The 21,449-nt window shown below is 32.0% G+C and overlaps 1 protein-coding gene across 8 annotated transcripts; it reads left to right on the top strand.

Annotated features, from left to right (window-relative positions):
• On the top strand, positions 1-21,443 carry LOC145335224 (STAM-binding protein-like A). 8 transcript variants are annotated; one of them, XM_080181003.1, is made up of 14 exons: positions 1-114; positions 1,028-1,070; positions 2,171-2,358; positions 2,782-2,883; positions 3,329-3,537; positions 12,395-12,601; positions 13,091-13,184; positions 13,604-13,684; positions 15,638-15,733; positions 16,514-16,648; positions 16,961-17,051; positions 18,203-18,337; positions 18,539-18,646; positions 21,000-21,443. In XM_080181003.1, the coding sequence occupies exons 1-12, from the start codon at positions 41-43 to the stop codon at positions 18,278-18,280; spliced, it is 1,398 nt and encodes a 465-aa protein (XP_080037129.1). In that variant the 5' UTR covers positions 1-40; the 3' UTR covers positions 18,281-18,337; positions 18,539-18,646; positions 21,000-21,443. The 8 variants fall into 8 exon arrangements, with proteins under 8 accessions (XP_080037129.1, XP_080037123.1, XP_080037118.1 ...); XM_080180997.1 differs by having other exon boundaries at positions 18,203-18,362; positions 21,086-21,443; XM_080180992.1 differs by adding an exon at positions 18,749-19,238 and having other exon boundaries at positions 18,203-18,646; positions 21,086-21,443.
• The last annotated feature ends 6 nt before the right edge of the window (positions 21,444-21,449 follow it).

The following is a 21,449-nucleotide window of genomic DNA, read 5'->3' as shown; positions in this document are numbered from 1 at the left end:
GTTTGATAGGTATAGAATGTAAATTAAAATAAGAGTTGAAATGGATTCTAAAACAAGGTTACGCAAATTGGCTGAGGCTGCCACAATTAGAATAGAATCAAATATTCCAATCAGGTACCAGAATATGTATTTGGGGGATATAATGGAATTATAATAATGGAGAAAACATTCAGACAAACTATTCCGCCTTTTATGAATCTACTAAATATTATCATAAATAGATATGAGTTAAAAATTACTAGGCGACCAAGTTTTTAATTAATATGTATTTTACCTACGAAAATTTTAAATTATTCCATGATGGGACATCTATTTTTTTTTTTTTGGGGGGGGGGGTATAAACCTTTTTATGTGTTTAAAGTTTCAAAATAAGAAATGCACCCTCAACGGATTCAGGATTGTATAGCTATATATTTTGCAACATTGCCAGAATTTTTTGAGGGGTTTACAATCCCCCCCAATTGACATCCTATATAACCAAGAACTGTCTTTCCGTCTACAAAAATTGGCAATTTATGGGGGGCTCATCTTTAAATCTTACCTTCTTACATTTCAAAACGCTTAATCCAAAGTTTATTCTTCTGTTTTATACGAATTTTAAGTATTTTTGCTCAACCGAATCAAAAAGAAAAGATTCCATTTTTCCTACGTGAATAAAAATCTTTAAAAAAAATTTAAAAACTAATTCTATTAAAATACGTCGCAAAGGGAAAACTTACCCTGTCTGAAATAGATAGATTGACTGTCTCTCTTATATCCGGGAACTGGGCAAGAATGTATGTTTAAAACCAACTATTGTCAATTTCTTTTATTTAAAAAAAATCATTGCTCGTCAATCATGTAATTAATGCTAATTAAAGCCAAAGAGTTTCATTGATTACTCTCTTCATTATTAATTTTTTTTTATGATTGCTGTGTCCTATTTCCAGTTTTTTTTGTATTTTAGTGAGGCAAAACCCTACTTTTTCAGGAATATTAATACATGTTGATTATTATATTGAATGTATATATGATTGAAATGTTTCAGGAGATATTTCCGGTCTGGTAATGAAATACTGAAAATGGCGAAGGTGAGACAATCATTTATTCATCAAATATATTTTAACACATTTTTATTTTAATTTCATTCATTTTTGAAAGAAATAATCTTTTAATCTAACATTTAAACTAATTCTGCACAACCTAACGTTTATTTAGATAAGAATAAATGTTCTACAGTTTTATGTAAGTTAGGCATTTTTATATCAAGCTTATAAGTATAGTAGATCCTTAAATAATCAGTGAATTAGACCAATAAGAACACAATATAGGAACAATCTAGCCATATAGTGTTTTTTTTTATGAGAACTTTTTTTAAAGCAATTTTACCCCACTTATAGTTATCACAATTTAATGATTAATGGCTTATTTTCTTCGTTTTTTAAGGGAAATTATGACACCAACCAAAAAAAAATTACAGTTTTTGTTGAAAAAGTACAGTAAAGTTGAAAATTAAAAACTTAGGTGTCAACATCTAAAAATGGTTTTAGCGCATTTTTCTTATGTTCAAATATTCTACCTTTTGCAAGAATGGCTGCAAAACGCTTCAAAGTTGAGATATAGAGCTATAAATTTATACAGATACTATTGGGGACATGTACTAGAATAGGTCAAAGTTTGAAGGCTATATCTCAATCAGGGAGAAAGTACTGGCCCCCCAAAGTCGACTACTGAAAATCCAATTTTTTTCTTGCAAAGGGTAGAAGATTTGAGCATAAGAAAAATGCGCTAAAACCATTTTTAGATGTTGTCACCTAAGTTTTTAATTTTCAACTTTACTGTACTTTTTCAACAAAAACTGTAATTTTTTTTGGTTGTTTCATAATTTCCCTTAAAAAACGAAGAAAATAAGCCATTAATCATTAAATTCTGATAACTATAAGTGGGGTAAAATTGCTTTCAAAAAAGTTCTCATAAAAAAAAACACACTGTATTATTGGTTAGAACCAACTTTCGAGTAAATATACCATAAGAGATGTTACCAAGCAAAATTATTTATCTGCTAAATATTCTCTTTTAAGTTGGACAAATTATTGTGTCTGACAGTCCATCTAGGCTAATAAATCTTTTTCAAGCTCACATTGTTATGTTGATTAATATTTACTTATTTTTGTTGTATTTATTTATTTAGGTCTATGATGACGAAGGTAACATGGAAGCCGCGTACGTGCTGTACCTCAAGTACGTGTCTCTGTTCCTGGAGGGCATCAAGGAGCACAAGGACTACGCCATGGTCCTCCCCGCGGAGAAAAAGAAAACCAATCAGACACTGAAGCTGGTGCTTGCTATCTCGGAAGAAATGAAAAATAAATTAAGGAAGTAAGAAATTTTTCGTTGCGGCACCTAAAGCCAGTTTTGACGCATTCAATCGTCTTGCTGACATTGTTCGAGTCACCATGGCCCGCGTCAAACTAAGTACTTTAGAATGGCTTTTGCTGCTCTGTCATAGTATGGTTTATCTGTTGGGTGTTTTTTAACTAATACCCTGCCTATGTTAATATTGTTAAGGAAAAATTTCAGTGATAAAAACAGCAGCGTCATAAGATAACAAGGAAAGGAGAGGAAAATAATAGAACCCTCCTGCTTCTCAAAAAAAGACAATAAAAACTGACTTGCTACCAAAGCTAAGGCAGAAATTAATACGTAACATTATTTGCTGTAATATTTTATGTTTGAATTTGATTCATCCTCTTGTAATAACAACAAAAAGAATATCTTTTAATGCAACATACTTATTTTTAGACGGTTTGATGAAGAATATGAAGTATGGCTGGTTGAAGAGGAACAAAGAAATAAAAGATTAGAACAGGAAAGACAAAGGCAATTAGAGGAACACAAGAAAAGGTGAGCTTCATTACAGGCGCATAGTTACGTTATAACTAGGGTACGTCAGTATATTCGACTGGCTGTCGTCAGTCACTATAAGGTTGTTAAAGTACAGTTTTATCTACGAAGTCTACAGTAACTGTACTGTACTGAGATTCCTTCTATCTCTTTCCGGATCAAATTAAAAGATTGCATATTATTCACAACTACCCTTGACTTGAGGGTGGGTGGGGGTGGGGACTCGAGGTGGTACTCTCCCAAAAGTTATAAACATTCCCAGGACCCATGAGAAGCTACCCTGTAAAATAGAACCATATCGGTTCAGTGGGTAACCGATCCTACGGTGCACACACACAATCAAACAGGGGTCCTTTTACTTTATTATAAGAAGATATTTATAGATATTACTGCTTTACTTTCTTTTTTTTTTTTTTTTTGTTTTAAAATATTTTTATCTTTTTAGAGAAGCTGAAGCCAAAGAGCGAGCTGCATTGATCGAAAAGGATCGACAGTTGGCCATATGGACTCAGGCTCAGATTGACAAGGGACTCGATCCCGACCAGCCGCCCCCGTCCAGCCCATTACCCCCATCATCTTGTCATGTACCACCACATCCACAATCACTTCCCCCTCCGAGTTATGATGAGCTTGTGTCAGATTATCCTAATTCAGGTATTTAAAATTTTCAGGGATATGACAATGTATGGACAGAAGATAAATTAATAGTTATTATGCTCTATTTCTATGGAAATTTATAACTATAAAAAATAGACGTAAGACTAAAAACGCATTTTTAGTTAAAAGTATGTAATGAAAACTGCAAAAACGCTATAATTAAAAAATTAACCTTTTATATTTTCAAAAATTTAAAGTTGAATGTAAGGGGGGGGGGAAGTTTGTACACTTATAGGAAATGAAATTCAGTACCAAAGTTTGGGAGGGTCGTATGGGACTTTCCTTCTAGGGGTTTGTGGAGCAAGAGACCCCCAAAATACAAAAATATGAGTACTGGGCTTATTTTTGAAGATATCGACCTGATTTTTTTTATAATACATTTTTAACTTAACCGAATTAACGAACCATTAAAGATTTCATTTTGGGACTTTCCTCTTAGGAGCTTGTGGAGCAAGAGACCCCAAAAACACAAAAAAATGAGTACTGGGCTTATTTTTGAAGATATCAACCTGCTTTTTTTTTATATAAAATTAATATTTAAACATAACCAAATCTACGAACCATTACAGATTTCATTTTGGGACTTTTCTTCTAGGGGCTTGTCACAGCTATCCTCAACAGTTTAGCGGATTTATAAACAACACGCTCTAAGCGGTCAATGGATCCTAAAAATAGACATACTTGCTGAATCATTCCTGGTTTTACCTAAATTATATCTGCTCCTTCTTCGGGACTATAGGCTTTTAAAGATTTTCACTTAAATTTCCCTATTATTTGACTTAAAAATAGTGTTCGACAAGACATCCTGTCGCTGTTTATAAGTTTTAATACAAAAAAAGATGTTATTATTTTCTTTTAAGGCCATCCAAATGTCTTTTATTAGATTTAATTTTAACCGATATAATTGTTATTGGTTCCCTCTGCCGTTTCTATCCATATTTCATGAAATTAAAACCATGAGAAAGAGTTGACAAGAAAATAAGATAAGTGTTGAGAGGATAAGTAAAAACTAAGTTAATGATAGAGGTATAGTATTAAGACTAAAGTAATTGTATCTAATATAAGGTTTAACAAGGTTAACCTCAAGAAAATTGTAAATATAATGGTGGGACAAAGTAAATCATAAAGTAAATGATCAGTTAAGTTGTCTTAATAAATAGAAAATAGAGGAATAGAAATGAAAGAAAAGAATGATAGGAGAATATATAAGAAAACCGAGAAACCCTTAATTATCAATATAAAAAATGTAGCATGACCAACAGACTGACAGACAAAGTAAGTTGTATGCTGTTACTTTTTGTTAAGGGATATCTTCACAAAAATTGACTTATCTATCTGAATTAGTATTGGTTAAAATTAAATTTTACCATATTGTTATGGACTGACAGACAAGATAAATTATAAAGTAGTTCTGCTACTAACCGCAACTATTGCTCGTCATGTAGCGCATCCGCTCTTCGTTGGGGATGTGATAGGTTCGCGGTACAATTAAAGAAGTTAAAAATTGTTCCTACTGTTACTATATACGGTGCGCGGCATAAATAGTTAGAGTAGGGAGACAGGGATCTAAAGGGATAAGACAATGACTTATAAAGTGATGTAAATCCCCAATGATGATACACAAATTTACCCCTTATTTAGCTTACACTAAGTGGTTGAAAAGCTTGGAAACTCAACTTAAATACCAATCAATCAAAACTTAATAAAAGTCTCCAAAGTTGTAAGCTAACAAATAAGAAAACACTATATTAAAACTTTTGCTACAGCCCAATGTCCCCTTTCCCTTCTCAGACAAAGTGTTGGTTGTCTGTTGAATGTTACTTAAATGAATATCCAACAGTGGGCGGTAGAGCTCCCATGACAAGCGCGCGGATTTTGAAATCGAAGGATAAACCCACCCCAATTAGGTATTTATGGTATACTCTGCTAACTTAATTTGAAGTCAAATAAGCTGATCATATTTATACCATCTACTTTCTTATATTATGCCTGGAGTAAAACTTCAATTATATAGGTTAGTACTCTAGCCTATAACTTTTCCTCAAGATAAAAATACAGTAAATCTTTAAGATGATTGTAAATTTCTTTGCTATTGATTATAGCATACTATTGAAAATCGGTATGCAAAAGATAAATTTCTTGTCAAGTTTCATAATTATCATTTTTATCTTTTGATATGATAAAAAGTAATGCAAAATTTAATTTTCTATTTTTATCATTGGTGTTGGGCGTTATATACCAAAAATATTTGATGCAGTTATCAGTAAGTATATAAATAGCAGGTCAACAGTCTTTAGATTTATGAAATAATATTAAATATGTATTAGATAGTAGTTCACAGCACAAAAAACGCGCGAACAGAGGTTAGTGGGTTAAACTAAGCACTACTTTTATTCCTCAAAAAATAAAAATCACCCTGTGATAAACATGCTGCTACTTTTGTTTTCCATAAATTGTAACATGTCTTTTATTACTATAAATAAACATATGGTTGCCCTTTAACATCCAGGGGATTTGTATTCAAAATGGAAGGAAAAGGCAGAAAAATACCATTCTGAGACCGATTTAAATTTTGCATTATTTCGAGAATTCAATCAATTCATTAGTTATTGAAATCTTAAGCTAGCTACAAACAAACAAAAAACCCTTAAAACTTAAAAATAGAATAAGTATAAAATACATTTTACATTTGTGCCAATAAAAAAAATTGATCCTAAATTCATGTTAGTATATCATACTGTAATCTTAGGCAATATAATTATTTTTTAGGAACCGCTATTCTTGACTAGCTGGAGATTTAAACGCACACTAGATCATTTTCTGATAATATTTTTTTCTTACTCCCCTGTAATTTATTAATTACATTTCATATTTTGTTTTGGTATCTATTTCAGCTTAAAACTGTAGTTATAATGTCACCAATCCTACTTTATAAAGTAGTAAGTTTTTTTTGGTCATGTGAAGGAAACGAAGTTGCGGGTTTCGTCGTATTTTAACAGTAGCTTTTGAAAGGTTATTAGGCGATTGCCCCGCAAGATTAGGCAATTGGCCCCGCGGGGTTAAAGCACCAGCAGGAGCTAGAAATAGGATAAAAGCTAATGTGAAAATATAATGAAAACTGCAACTTTGTTTCCTTCACATTAGCCAGTTTTTTTTATAAAGCCTAAGATCTGAAAAGTTGTTAGGTTGTACTTTTCAAGAAAGCACAATAATTTTTTAAAGTTATTTTAGGCTATTTTCCTCCTCCCCCGCCTTCCCTAGAGGATCAGGTTGACCAATTAGTAATCTAATAATGTTAAGTAGTAAGTTTTGTGAATGTATGAATTAACATTCTGATATTTGAATGGTAATTTTGTATAAAAACAAACACTGTAAATAATGGTAGAAGTAAACGCTGTTAACAATTTTATCAATATATTGAATACAAATGACTCCTTTTTTGTAATAAAACTTATAAACAGCGCAGGATGTCTTGTCGAACGCTATTTTTAAGTCAAATAATAGGGTAATTTAAGTGAAAATCTTTAAAAGCCTATAGTCCCGAAGAAGGAGCAGATATAATTTAGGTAAAATCAGGTATGATTCAGCAAGTATGTCTATTTTTAGGATCCATTGACCGCTTGGAGCGTGTTGCTTATAAATCCGCTAAACTGTTGAGGATAGCTGTGTTGTGGAGCAAGAGACCCCCAAAAATCATATAAATATGAGTTGTGGGCTTCTTTTTTAAGATATCAACCTGATTTTTTATATAAAAATACTATTTTAACATAACCGAATCTTCGAACCATTACAGATTTCATTTTGGGACTTTCCTTCTACGGGCTTGTGGAGCAAAAGACCCCAAAAACACTAAAAATATGAGTTATGAGCTTATTTTTTAAGATATCAACCTGATTTTTAAAAAATAATACTGTTTTAACATAACCAAATTAAGAAAACATTACAGATTTCATTTTGGAACTTTCCTTCTAGGGGCTAGTGGAGCAAAGATTCCAAAACCACTAAAAATGTGAGTTCTGAGCTTATTTTTAAAGATATCAACCTGATCTTTTTAAAATAATACTTTTATAACATAACCGAACTAAGAAACCATTAAGGATTTCATTTTGGGACTTTCCTTCTAGGGGCTTGTGGAGCAAAAGACCCCCAAAACACTAAAAATATGAGTTCTGAGCTTATTTTTTAAGATAACCTGAGAACTCAATTTATTTTGTTTTGGAGGTGTTTTACCCTACTTTCACCTAAAAGGAAAGTGCCAAACTGAAATTATTAGTGGCTACCTAGTTCAAACATGTGAAAAAAGTTTTCATGAAAAAAATCAGCTCAATATCTCTAAAAATATTTTTTGGGGGTCTTTTGCCCCACTAGCTTCTAGAAGGAAAGTCCCAAAATGAAATCTGTAATGGTTTCTTAGTTCGGTTATGTTAAAAAAAGTGTTCCTAAAAAAATCAGGTTGATATATTTAAAAAATAAGGTCAGAACTCATATTTTTAGTGTTTTTGGGGTCTTTTGCTCCACAAGCCCCTAGAAGAAAAGTCCCAAAATGAAATCTGTAATGGTTCGTAGATTCGGTTATGTTAAAATAGTATTTTTATACAAAAAATCAGGTTGTGATATCTTTAAAAATAAGCTCAGAACTCATATTTTTAGTGTTTTTGGGGTCTTTTGCTCCACAAGCCCGTAGAAGGAAAGTCCCAAAATGAAATCTGTAATGGTTCGTAGATTCGGTTATGTTAAAATAGTATTTTTTTATTATATAAAAAAGTAAGGTTGATATCTTAAAAGAGAAGCCCACAACTCATATGTTTATGATTTTTGGGGGTCTCTTGCTCCACAAGCCCCTAGAAGGAAAGTCCCAAAATGAAATCTGTAATGGTTCGTAGATTCGGTTATCATCATCAGGCGCATCTCTCTTTTTGACTGTTGAGTCCAGAGAATACGGACACCTTGTTCCTCCATGAATTTCTTTTTTTGGCAAGTGCTTCTGCTTCTCCCCATGTTAATTTCAAATCAAAGAGGTCCTTTTCAGTGCTCCGCCTCCAGGTCATTTTTGGTTGTCCCCGTTTACGTTTACCAGTGGTGGGGTTCCATTTTAAGCACTTTTTTGGAAACCTATTTTGTTCCATTCTGAGCACATGTCCTAGCCACCTTAGTCTTTTATATTTCACTTCTGCTTCAATACTATTGCACTTCGTCTTAGCATGCAGCTCAATGTTTGATATTTTGTTTGGCCAGAATATTTTGCAAATTCTTCTTAGGCAGCTATTGTGAAATGCATTAAGTTGATTTGTTTCAGTTTTCACAGTTCTCCAGCATTCAGCTCCATAAAGAAGAACTGATTTCACATTACTGTTGTAAAGTCTGATTTTTGTTTTCAGAGCAAGTTTCTTTGAATTCCAAACGTTGTGTAGACTGTTGAAAGCAACCCTAGCCTTATCAATCCTGGTCTTAATATCAGCTTTTGAGCCATTTTCGTTGCTGATAACACTCCCCAGATAGGTGAATTTGTTGCTTTGTTTCAATTGTTCACCATTTATTGTTATATTTTGATCAGGGTTTGTAGGTATATTCATAATTTCGGTCTTCTTGACATTGACAAAGAGCCCGACTTGTCCTGCATATTTGACTAGTCTATCTGTTTTAGCTTGTAGATGTTTGATTGTTTCTGAAATCAGTGCCAGGTCATCAGCAAAGTCCAGATCCTCTAGGTGTCCTAGTATGCCCAGCTGGAGACCACGTTTTTTGTCCTCTGTGGTTTTCTTCATCACCCAGTCAATGACCAATATAAATAGAATAGGTGATAAAATGCATCCCTGTCTAACTCCAGTGCTTATTCTAAAGAAATCAGATGTCTTATTGTTTCCAACTGAAACACAGGCTTGGAAGTTGTCATAGAACTTAGTTATCATAATTATCATCTTTTCAGGTATACCATAACTTCTTAGTATTTTCCAAAGTGTTTGTCTGTGTATGGAGTCAAAGGCCTTAGAGAAATCAACAAAATTTACATGGAGTGGCTTGTTAAATTCAACACATTGTTCAATAACCGTCCTAAGGGTGAAAATTTGGTCAACACAGCCCTTTCCAGCACGGAATCCAGCTTGTTCTTCTCTTAGTTTATTGTCAATTTTCTCATCAATTCTGTTTAAAATAACTTTACATAGGACCTTGCTTGGGATAGAAAGCAGCATAATTCCTCTCCAATTATCACAATTGTTCAAATCTCCCTTCTTAGGTAGTTTTATGATTATACCTTTAGACCAGTCCGTTGGTATCTTTTCTTGCCTCCAAATTTTACCAAAGAGATCAGTTAGAGTCCTAGCAGAAAGATCTATGTCTGCCTTAAGCATTTCGGCAGTTATCAAGTCAGGTCCTGGTGCTTTGTCATTCTTTAGACTATGTATAGCAGCTTTAACTTCTTGAATAGTTGGTGGTCGTGTGTCTATGTCTATTTCATGTCCTGGTTCTGGTTCAGCAGTAATTTCTGGTTCAGGTCTGTTCAACACTTCTTCAAAATGTGATTTCCACCTTTCAGCAACTTCTTTTTCTGTAGTGAGTAATTTACCATCTTTAGCCCTGATAGTTTCACCACTCTTTTTGCTATATTTGCCACTTAATTGCTTGGTTATGTTGTATACTGTTTTCATGTTACCAAAGTCAGCTGCTCTTTGGGCCTTTTCAGCCAGATTGTCAATGTAATCTCTCTTGTCTTTCCTTGTGCACTTTTTGACTTCTTTGTCTTTAGCAGTATATTCAGCTTTTAAATTTCTCATGTCAGCCAAATGTTGAGCATTATGGATTTTGTTTTTGAGCTTCTTTCTCTCTTCTATTTTGATCCATGTTTCTTCAGAGATCCAGTCCTTTTTCTCTGGTTTCTTGTGTCCTAGGATTTCCTTAGCAGTAGATTGAAAGTTTTCTTTAATTGAAGTCCATGTGATCTCAGTCTCGTCATTTAGGTCCTCTAAGACTTGAAATCTATTTCTGAGTTTTAAGACAAATTCATTCTTTATCACAGGGTCCTTTAATCTTGAAGAATCATATTGTCTACCAATCTCACTCTTTTTATCATGGCCAGTACGCTTCAGCTTTAATTTAATCTTACTGACAACTAGTTCATGGTCACTAAATATGTCGGCTCCTCTGTAACTCCTACAGTCTTGCATTGACTTGACCCATTTTCTATTGATCATAATGTGGTCAATCATGTTTCTTGTTTGTCCATCAGGCGTTGTCCAGGTATATTTGTGAATGTTTTTGTGTTGGAATAGTGTACCTCCTACAACCATATCATTATTTAAACAGAATTCAATTAAAAGTTCTCCATTTTCATTTCTTGTACCTATACCAAAGTGTCCCATTGCGTTCTCCACTCCAGTCCTGTCAGTTCCTACTTTAGCATTCATATCTCCAAGAACTAGGCACATGTCATGTTTGGGTACTGAGTTTCTGATTGATTGCAGTTGATCATAAAACTCTTGTTTTACTTCTCCATCTTTGTCATTTGTTGGGGCGTAGCATTGGATAATAGTCAACTTGCAATGCCTTGATTGGAATCTAGCCTTAATTATTCTGTCTGATATAGGTTTCCAGTCTATTAGTGAATTGACATGTCGTTTTTGAATAATTATAGCAACACCATACATATGTTGGCTTTCATGACCAGAATAAAGTATTAGGTGGCCATCTTTGGTTGTAGTTTGTCCTTGTCCTGTCCATCTACATTCCGCAATTCCAAGTATTCCAATATTGTAACTTGTCATTTCTTTAACTACTTGGGCTGTTTTAGTTGACTCATACATTGTTCTAACATTCCAGGTTCCTATCTTACAGCTTTGCTTAGAACTTATTGGTCCTGTCATCAAGTTGATAGCTTCCTTTCGGATTTGACCATCATCTTTCATATTCTCAGTAAACTGAGCATCAGTTCCAACAGTTCTTGTTTCATGTACACCTCTGGCTGTGTGAAAGCCATAAGTGTTTGAGGTTCTGTGGGTGTTTTCGCTAACTGTTGGGATTTTTACAGGTAGGATAGTTAGTCCTACGCAAACCTTCCATATCCCTGGAAGGAAGGGTGACTGGTAAGGGGAGGGACGTCAATATCCCCCAGTACTTCAAGAAGTACCTCCTGCCCCGAGATTCGGTTATGTTTAAATATTATTTTTATATAAAAAAAAGCAGGTTGATATCTTCAAAAATAAGCTCAGAACTCATATTATTAGTGTTTTTGGGGTCTTTTGCTCCACAAGCCCGTAGAAGGAAAGTCCCAAAATGAAATCTGTAATGGTTCGTAGATTCGGTTATGTTAAAATAGTATTTTTTTATTATATAAAAAAATCAGGTTGATATCTTAAAAGTGGTTTCTTAGTTCGGTTATGTTAAAAAAAGTGTTCCTAAAAAAAATCAGGTTGATATATTTAAAAAAAATAAGGTCAGAACTCATATTTTTAGTGTTTTTGGGGTCTTTTGCTCCACAAGCCCCTAGAAGGAAAGTCCCAAAATGAAATCTGTAATGGTTCGTTGATTCGGGTATGTTAAAAAAGTATTATAAAGAAAAAAAATCAGGTCGATATCTTTAAAAATAAGGTCAGAACTCATATTTTTAGTGTTTTTGGGGGTCTTTTGCTCCACAAGCCCCTAGAAGGAAAGTACCGAAATTCAATTTTCAAAGTTTTCCGTGTATATCAAGTCATATAAGAGAGCCTACAAAAAGAATTAGGTTGATAACTTTAAAAACAAGCCCATACGACCCTCCCAAACTTTGGTACTGAATTTCATTTCCTATAAGTGTACAAACTTCCCCCCCCCCTTTTTAAAAAAAAACGTACGTTAGTTATAAATATGTTAATCTTTTTAGGATCTATAGCTTCCGCCCCATATCGTGACGACCCTCCATCTTATCCCTCCGTAGATTCCCTAGCGGACTTTACCAATAACCTAAGAGGTCACCTGCCTGACCTCCAGACGGATAATGTTCCAGCTGGTAGTTATCAGCCACCTCCAAGTTTTGACAGATCAGTGAAACCTATGCCGAGTGGATCAGGATCTTCGCATGGGCATAGCAGTAAGAATTTTTTTGTTGGGTAGCTTCTTAAAGAAAATTGACTTTTTTTATTCTTGAGTGACACGAAAAGCTTTAATCAAAGTTTTAGACTTATAACCGCAGGTTCTAATCTCAGCATAACACCGTGTCATATTAACTAAAGACGTCAAAAATTACTCCTACTTCTGCTACTACGTCAAGTGTGCGACATAAATATTTAGCGTAGGGGGAATGTCTTGGTCCAACTCATTACTATGCACAGTTAAAAATTCCAGACAAAGGTCGTGCAAATAAAGGGTTCGTTATCTGCAGGTCCTCTATAGGAGCTCAGAGGCTTTAGTCTTCAGACTACTAGTGGCTTAACCACAAGAAGGGGATTTTTTATCGGGCCATCTTTCTTACCTACTTCAAAATAGCCTAAAACCTCATCTAACCCGACGATGAAACTTCCCTGTTTAATAGGTATATTATTTAATTTAAAATTATTATTATTATAATCTTTTAATTTAGATGTTCCTTTTATCCCTGACAGATCAAGTAAGCCTGTCTTTGGTCATGATTTGGGCAACAGACCTGTTATTGTTCCAACCAAGCTTATTTCAAGGAAAATTATGGTTCTACATTATTATTACTTTTAAATATTTCTAATTATTTGATATAATATGAAAAGCGAAGCAATAAACTTCACTCAGTTGAAAGAAAGGTTGCTTATTGACTATTAACATGGCCTTTTGTTTAATATCTCACATCATTTTTGATTTATGAGAACAGGGAAATTTTATAGAACTTTTCTACTTAATAATTAAAATAATATTAAGGGTTGTATATTCTCCAAAATTTCAGATTGGAAATATCCAGTTTTACTGCATAAATTGGGGAAAGAAATAATGAGGGGAAAATTCAACTAGGTTGCTATAGTACTTTTTAAAAAAGATTAATACACTCCTTTTTTAGATAAATGTTATTATTGTTTTATTGATTAAGAAACAAGGGAAAATTAAAATCGTAATGTTATAAAAACAGATTTCTGGAGCTAGCTCGTCCCAACTCTGATAGAGATATAGAAACCCTGGGGATGCTCGGAGGAAAACTTTCCAAAAACAAGTAAGATTACAAGATTACATTTCTCTTTTGATTGTGTAAACAAAACTTTGAATAAACTGTTTCTTCTTCTTCTTACAGCTAACAACTTTGCTAATAGTATTTAGTAATAAGAAGTTGGAAAACTATCTAATTAGATTACAACATGCTTCAAAGTGTGACTCAGAAACAAGTTAAAAAGTTAGCAATTGTTTTTACTTAAATTCTTATGATGTAGATTTTTTAACAATAACAAGATTTTTCAAGTACATTTTATAAGCGAAGCTGCTCTGCAAATTTGTACCTTAGTTGTTCAGTTTGTCCCGTGTCCCCATGTCTTGTGACGAGGTTTAATAAAACAAAAAGATATTCCATTATAAGCTGCTTCGCCTATAGCTGCTATGGCTTTACTTTAAAGAAAACTTTTTCTCAGGATATAAAAAATGTTAGAAGGAGGGTGTTCCTTACCTACATTTGATAACAAGCTGGAGACAAAAAGAGAAATGTCCCTGAAAAGTTTATGCTACTTACAATTTATGTAAAGATTTTGGTACTGCTTTTATCTTAACCTAGCGATAGTTTCACATACGGTCTGTTACAAATTTAAGAAACTAAACTCACGTTTATAAAATGATAATGCTAAGTTCTAGTCTCTTTGTTGTATAGGATGAAATGAAAATAATGTTTAGGGAGCGAAAGAAAATATGTAATACAAATATCATAATATTACAGAGATAAAGGAATAAGTAATTGAGCATAAAATTTTTATTAATATTTTACAAATCAAGTGAATAGACTTATCAAATGATTTTAGATATAACAGAAAGTTACTCTTGGACATAATAAGATAATTACATCATTTCTCTGAATAGAAGTTTTAAAACAGTTGAACCAAAAATTAATGATTTTAGTATTTATACCTACTTTTAAATAGTGTATTTTAGAAAATTTTGTATCCTTAATACCTACAATATTTTATTGTTATAGCTTATCATTTATTCTTGTAAATGAATATAATATTTTGGTGTAGAGTTACATGAATATGTATCTTAAGTTGTTTGCTTGTTAAGTGGGCGGCTAGCCAGGAATGCAAGGACAAGACAAGGGGAGAGATAAATTAATCTACCCTTTGAATTACTGGAAGATGCTAATATTTGATGGTTAAATGGGCTGTAGATTAATTTTACCATCATTATCCTTATTATCAATGGCGGGTAGCAGACTATATATGAATATTTTATAAATTATTCTTTTTATTACAAAGATATAAACTTGGGAATGTATAATATGTATAAATTAGGGTTGGCAATCCGGAATCCGGATCTGGAATCCGGGATCCGGAATCCGCCCAATTTTTGAGCAAATTTTGGAATCCGAATCCGGATCCGGAATCCGTTTTTTAATAGCGGATTCCGGATTCTTAATTGGAATGCTAAAATTAGCGTCTTGAGTTTTTTCTTTCAACTCTCGCTTTTTGAAGTCAAAGATTATCATCATTACATATAAAATTTTTTAAAATCTGGTTCGATTCTCGGAAGTGAATTATAGAGAACACCAAGAACATTAATTTTTAGGACATATGTAGCACGTAATTTTAAAATTTTTTTTAAAAGCCTTTAAAAATACTGCTAGAATCCGGAATCCGAATCCGGAATCTGCCAAAAATAAGAATCCGGAATCCGCAAGGAATCCGCCACTTTTTTTGACGGATTCTTTTAAGAATCCGGAATCCGAATCCGGCCCAAAAATTTGACGGATTGCCATCACTAGTATAAATATAGACTTCTTGAGCATATTGTATTATTTTACATTTCTAACAAATTTTTTATTTTCTATTGAAAAAAAGTTAAGTTACTACCTACCTATAATAACAATTTCATATTTTATACTTTAACAACCATATATTACTATCTATGATACAAAGTAGTTAGGTAATAAAGTTTCACATTTTTTAGGGTAATATAATGTTTTTTTTAGATTTACAGTGACGCATTTGTTGATTCCAAAACAAACAGGACAATCTGACCGCTGTGACCTCCAGGGCCACGAGGATCTTGGCGAAGCTTATGACAGGTAGGACATAATTTTAATCTGACCGCTTTGACCCCCTAGAGCCACGATTTAAGCAGGTCATTTCTAGAGGTACTACATCCACCTTATGGATTGTGCATAAAAAGGAAATCCACATTTTTATTTTCTTTCTAGTTTTTCTATGTTTGTAAGTTCAACTTTTTGCACTTCTGTTAGTGTACATTAAAGATAAACCTGGCCTTAATGTTCATCAAATACACTTTTATTGTATAATAAAAGTGTATCTTTGAAGATAATTGTAAAAGCAATGCAACTTTTATCTTTACAAAATTAAAAAGAAAATACAAGGTTTGTAAACAAGCATAGGAGTGAAGCAAAATATACTTTTTAAGGTTAAGCACATTTCAAACTTTTTTTTAATGATTATGTACTTTTATGGGCGATAAAAGTGATTCATCGGTTTGAAATATGTCATAATTATACATTCATGATATTTTTCTTCAGCTTAACAAATGAAATGAGAACTACTTTGCTTTTACGGATGTTGTCATCCTTGTTAATTTAAATTTATTTTTAATTGAATAAATTGTAGTATTGTTTGGTTATATTATGTGTAAAGAGAGCCTAAGAGAACTTTAATGTTTAATTATTAAAGTTGCCTTTTTTATTTTAGGTATATATTTATACCTTTATGTACTGTAGTATGCACTGTACATGAAAATAATTGTTTAGGCAAAAATGTAGAACATATAAGTTTTTATATTAATACTCGCGGAAAGTTGTCTGAAATAAAATGCGATAAATGATATTATTTCATTTTAGTGAGGACATAATCCTAGTTGGGTGGATACACACACATCCTGCCTACGACGTATTCCTGTCCAGCGTGGACATGCATAACCAGTACGAGTATCAGAACATGTTGAATGAGTTTGTCGCCATTGTTTGTAGCATCAAGTAAGATTTTAATTAGATTTGATATGATTCAAGTAGGCATTGAGTTAATAAGATTCTATCCGCGATGGTTGACTAATTACTATTTGATTTAACTTTTTATGTACTATCTGCTACGTGCTTGTCCTAGAGACCTCTTTGGGCACTTTAGGAAATGTGCGAGGGGGGGGGGGATCTTTAGTCGACCCTCGTTTCAATTTTAGTCTTTAAGGTGCTTAACAAAATTTCAAACGCTCAAATTTGTGGACAAATTTAGTCCTTGCATTATCTAAAGATTTGAATTTTGCTGTTATTAGTGTTGTCCTATATACTTAGGTTTAATGAAACTGGCTACTTGACCCTGACTGAGACTGGTATGGAGGATATTGGCAAGTGTACTCAAGAAAATTTTCATCCACATTCTAAGGAATCACAAGCTATTTATTTTAGGGTTGCATTGTTTTACTTATGTTTGACTGTCTGTCTCTCAATTTGTTGATACGGTGTTTAGTTTGATAAAAATAATTATTTGAGTGTGAGTTTTATTGACTGCGTATAGTATTTGGTGGTATAAATGAAATATTTCAACGGTCTATAACATCTCATTAACATTTTTGCTTTTAGTGGGACTCATAGTATCTGATTATTTAACCTTCAATATTAGAATTAATTGCTCGGTTTTTTAGAATAATATTTTCTATACAAATGTTTTAATTGTAAGGTACTGAGTAATAATTGTGTTATTGGCATAATTATATTGGATTTATTTCAATATTTCCCAGTGTTATTGATAGCAATATAACAATACAATATATGGACATTAATATACCAGTAGTATATGAAAAGGTTTTCAACAAATATAAAAACTTTATTATTTCTTGGAAATCTTGGGTTACTTACAAAACTTATCCAAAAAAATGCTTACACACACGCCACAGTTGTCTATATCATTTAAAACCAATTTAAAGGTTACATTAGTTCTCTTTCTTTTCTCAATATAAATGTTCCTTAATAAAACCAAACTGTAAGACTGCCGATTAAATTAACTTCTATTGGTTGATAATTTTTACATAGACTTTTTATTTCAAGCTATTGTAGAAATGTAAAATTCGGTAAATATTGAAATTAGATGTTATAAATAGATTTTCATTAATATTATATTTTCTTAAGTCAAATAAAAAAAAAATGATTATGTCCATAAGAGGAAAAGCAAAGATACTTTACGAAATGTGAAAGTAAAAAGTAATGCATGTATTTTAGTAAAAGAGTAAAGTTCCAAAATGAAATATGTGGTGGCTAATTAACTCATATCTAAGAATATAAGCTCAGAACTTATCATTTCAATGTTTTACCCCACTATGCCCTAGAAGGAAAGTGCAAAAATTAAATTTTTAAAGTTTTACAGGTAGATCCAATCATAGGAGATATTTTACAAAAAAATACAAAAAATTGGATTGATAATTATAAAAACAAGCCTACACGTCCAGGGTAAAATATACTTTTATACAAAACAGACAAAAATACAGCACAGAGCAGCATAGCTGCGATTCTTAGAAATAAAGCTTGATGATTATTTAGAATCCACCTCTGTTTGGTCCAGCCCAGCATGTTATTACTGATGATTCACTCAATATTAAGGTTATGGACCTCAGATAATCATTTGTATTTTTATGTGTTTGTTTTTATTGCAATATCTTGCTCCTTTTAAGAGATGTTAGGATCATAGAAAGAAAACAAAGTAGCGGATTTCGTCGTATTTTCACAGTAGCGTTTCTCCTATTACTAGCCCCTGCTGGGCCAATTTCTTAACCATGCGGGGCAATCATTATCATTTATCTAACCGAACATGACCTATCTAAAGCTACTTTGAAAATACGACGAAACCCGGTACTTTGTTTTCTTTCCATGATCCAGATATTATTATGTAAAAATTGCACAGCTAAAATATGCGTCTGAAGCAGCCATGAAGCAAATTAAAGGATGAAAAAAGTATACAATCCAATTTATATGGGAAAAGTTTAGGTATATTATATTTTAGCTTGAAATAAAAATAAAAAGATATTATTCCTTACTAAATATTTAACAAAATAGGTAAACTTCTAACTGCTAGACGTGAATTTTTAGTGCTATATAATAACAGTTGTGTTAAGATATCAAAATTAAAACAAATATCTTACTTTTAATATTATCACATTTCATTAACTAACTATGCTTATTAATTCACTATCGTATTAAAATTAGAGTGTTTATTACTTTATTCAAATAATCAGTCACTTTAATTAAATTATTTACAATAACAATAAAGCAAGCCAAACTTTGTGAGGGGAGTGAACATTTCTCACAATTTGAGTCAAATTATTTTGCTTCAAAGGTTTTTCTAATTTAACCCGAAACCTACCGTTTCAATTCAAATAATTTCACAATTTTTTTTATCCTAAAAAGTAAGTTAAGTTTCATTTAATCACATTTTTTTTATTGTACACAAATATGGAAAATTACCCTCCCCTCTCTTTAACTACTGATGGCATGCCCTACATTTTATATATTTTTCATTTATTGCAATATAATATAGTGCCAGACTAATAAATAAGGCATTTTATGTTTCATTTACAAGGTAAAAACAACAAAAAGTTTGAGCTAGATATGAAAATTGTGTCGCCTCAGCAATGAACTAACACAAAATTGATTTTCATTCCTAAGGATCAATATATTATCACTTGGATGTTGCACCAGATTTTCATGTACTCTCGCAGCTGGCTAAAATAACGAAAACTTCCTTTTCCACATGCTCTCCCCTTTTATTGGATAACCGATAAATGAGTTCCATAATAGCAACCTAAATTGACGGCAAATTTTATCCCATTAATATATCCACGTATTCTATATCCACGTATTCTATATCCATTTTAATAAGGGAGTTGAGGATATCCATTAAATATATAAAGTAGTAAGCTTTTTTGTCTGTACCGAAGGATCTCGCTACCCGCTGAACCGATATAATATTGTTCTCCTTTACATTGAAGCTTTCTACAGGTCCTTGGAAAGTTTTAGGTTTTTTTCTGCCCTTTCATAGTCATACCCCTTCGAATAAAGACCCCCTGGTTGATTTGGACGCAGCCGTAAGTTTAAAAATAAAAATAAAAAATAAAACATTTTTATCTTTGGTGCATTTTTGACATATAACTGTGATTTGTAAATACTCGATATTATTTTTCTATATATGCGATTTAATTTTGGCTTTAAATAAGAAATAAGGTATATCTTTGGTTTTTAAAACCTTTAATCTGTTATGTTTTTGTTTGGTGGGTTTTTAGATATGATATCTTTATATACAGTTAGTTAATTTCTTTAAGTATGATTGCTTTTTTACCCACCGAAGCAGCATGGGATAAAAAGATTATACAAATACAGGGCGTTTCAAAAAAAACTGCGTTTTCCAAATTTGGGAAACAACCATTAGGAGTACAAAAAAAATAATTATATGTCAATATTCTCTATAAAAATATGAATCGAAATTGTTACAGGTGTTTTTTAAAATCTCTGAAAATAACGGCGCATTTTAAAGCATAAATATTTCAAAAGATGCGCATGATGCTTTTTCTGGTAGAATTTTGTGCCTTAAGGTTGGTTTCCAAAAATTTATTCACTTGAAAACAACATCTTAATACGGCCAATACAATTTTCTACCAATTACACTAAAAAATTCATTTAAAATTCCCTCACTGAAAACAAATATTCAGTTTTTTCTTTTTGTATACTTAAGAAACATGACCTTAAAAATTGCTCATGTTCGTAAATCCCCGCCCCTAATTTATTTCTATAATCCTTTAATTTGATTGACAGGTTAAGATATAAACTCATAATTTATCCATAATTTGTAATTAAATGCTTTAATAAAAAAAATTCAAACTTCAATAACTTTTTTGTCTTTAGAGTTATTTTCTTTTTACTATAACCTACGTTATTAAAGAAGATTCTTTTACTGCAAATGCATCACAATCAAGAAATGTGAAAAAAATGACAATTTGCAGTTTCTTAAAAATGCTTTTGTGAGGAACTAAAAAGCATTTCACCTTTAAAACTCATTAAGGTACTTTTCTTATACCTTTTTCTAAATTAATATTGAAATTCTACGATTTTTTTATGCATAATAGAAGAGTTATTTTAATTTTTCTTGCACAACATTTTTCACATAAAGCATTTTTGGAAACTATGTACCTATCATAGAGGCCGTATTTTTAGAGATAATGAAAAACACCTGTTATAAATTTGATGTACTTTTTTACAGAGATAATCGTTTTTTCTGTATTCCTTCTGGTTGTGTCAGAAAAACGGAAAACGCAGTTTTTTCTGAAACACCGTGTATAATCTTTAGGCATGATAATAGAGAATAGAGAAATATTTGAGAACAATATTTGGAAATATTAGGTACAATATATTCATTAAAAGAATGATATTTAGAAATTATTTGATCATATTTCTTTGAAATAATCGCCTGTCTGTGATAAAAAAAATTCTATGAATACAAAAATTTAAAATACAGGAATTCTGTACTAAATTAAAGATATTATATAAAAATAGTTAAAAAAGATTAAATGCTATATGATATCACAAAATTACATGTATAAATTTTTGTCATGCTATAGTATATTTCATGGTTTTATTGACCTCGAAGGACATATTTTTCCTTGACGGCTTAGAAACTTTCTATATTTATTCATTGAATAGAAATTAATCGGGTTCTGGATGATGAATAATTAAAAGTTCAGCATCAAAAGCTTTACTTCTATTATAATATATACATTTATCTGCTTTCAGATCTATA

Source organism: Acartia tonsa, chromosome 2 (assembly GCF_053477335.1).
Source record: "Acartia tonsa isolate MP-2025a chromosome 2, ASM5347733v1, whole genome shotgun sequence".
In the NCBI taxonomy this organism is placed as follows: domain Eukaryota; kingdom Metazoa; phylum Arthropoda; class Copepoda; order Calanoida; family Acartiidae; genus Acartia; species Acartia tonsa.
Note: the sequence above shows the minus strand (reverse complement) of the source record. Positions and strands in the feature narration are given on the sequence as shown.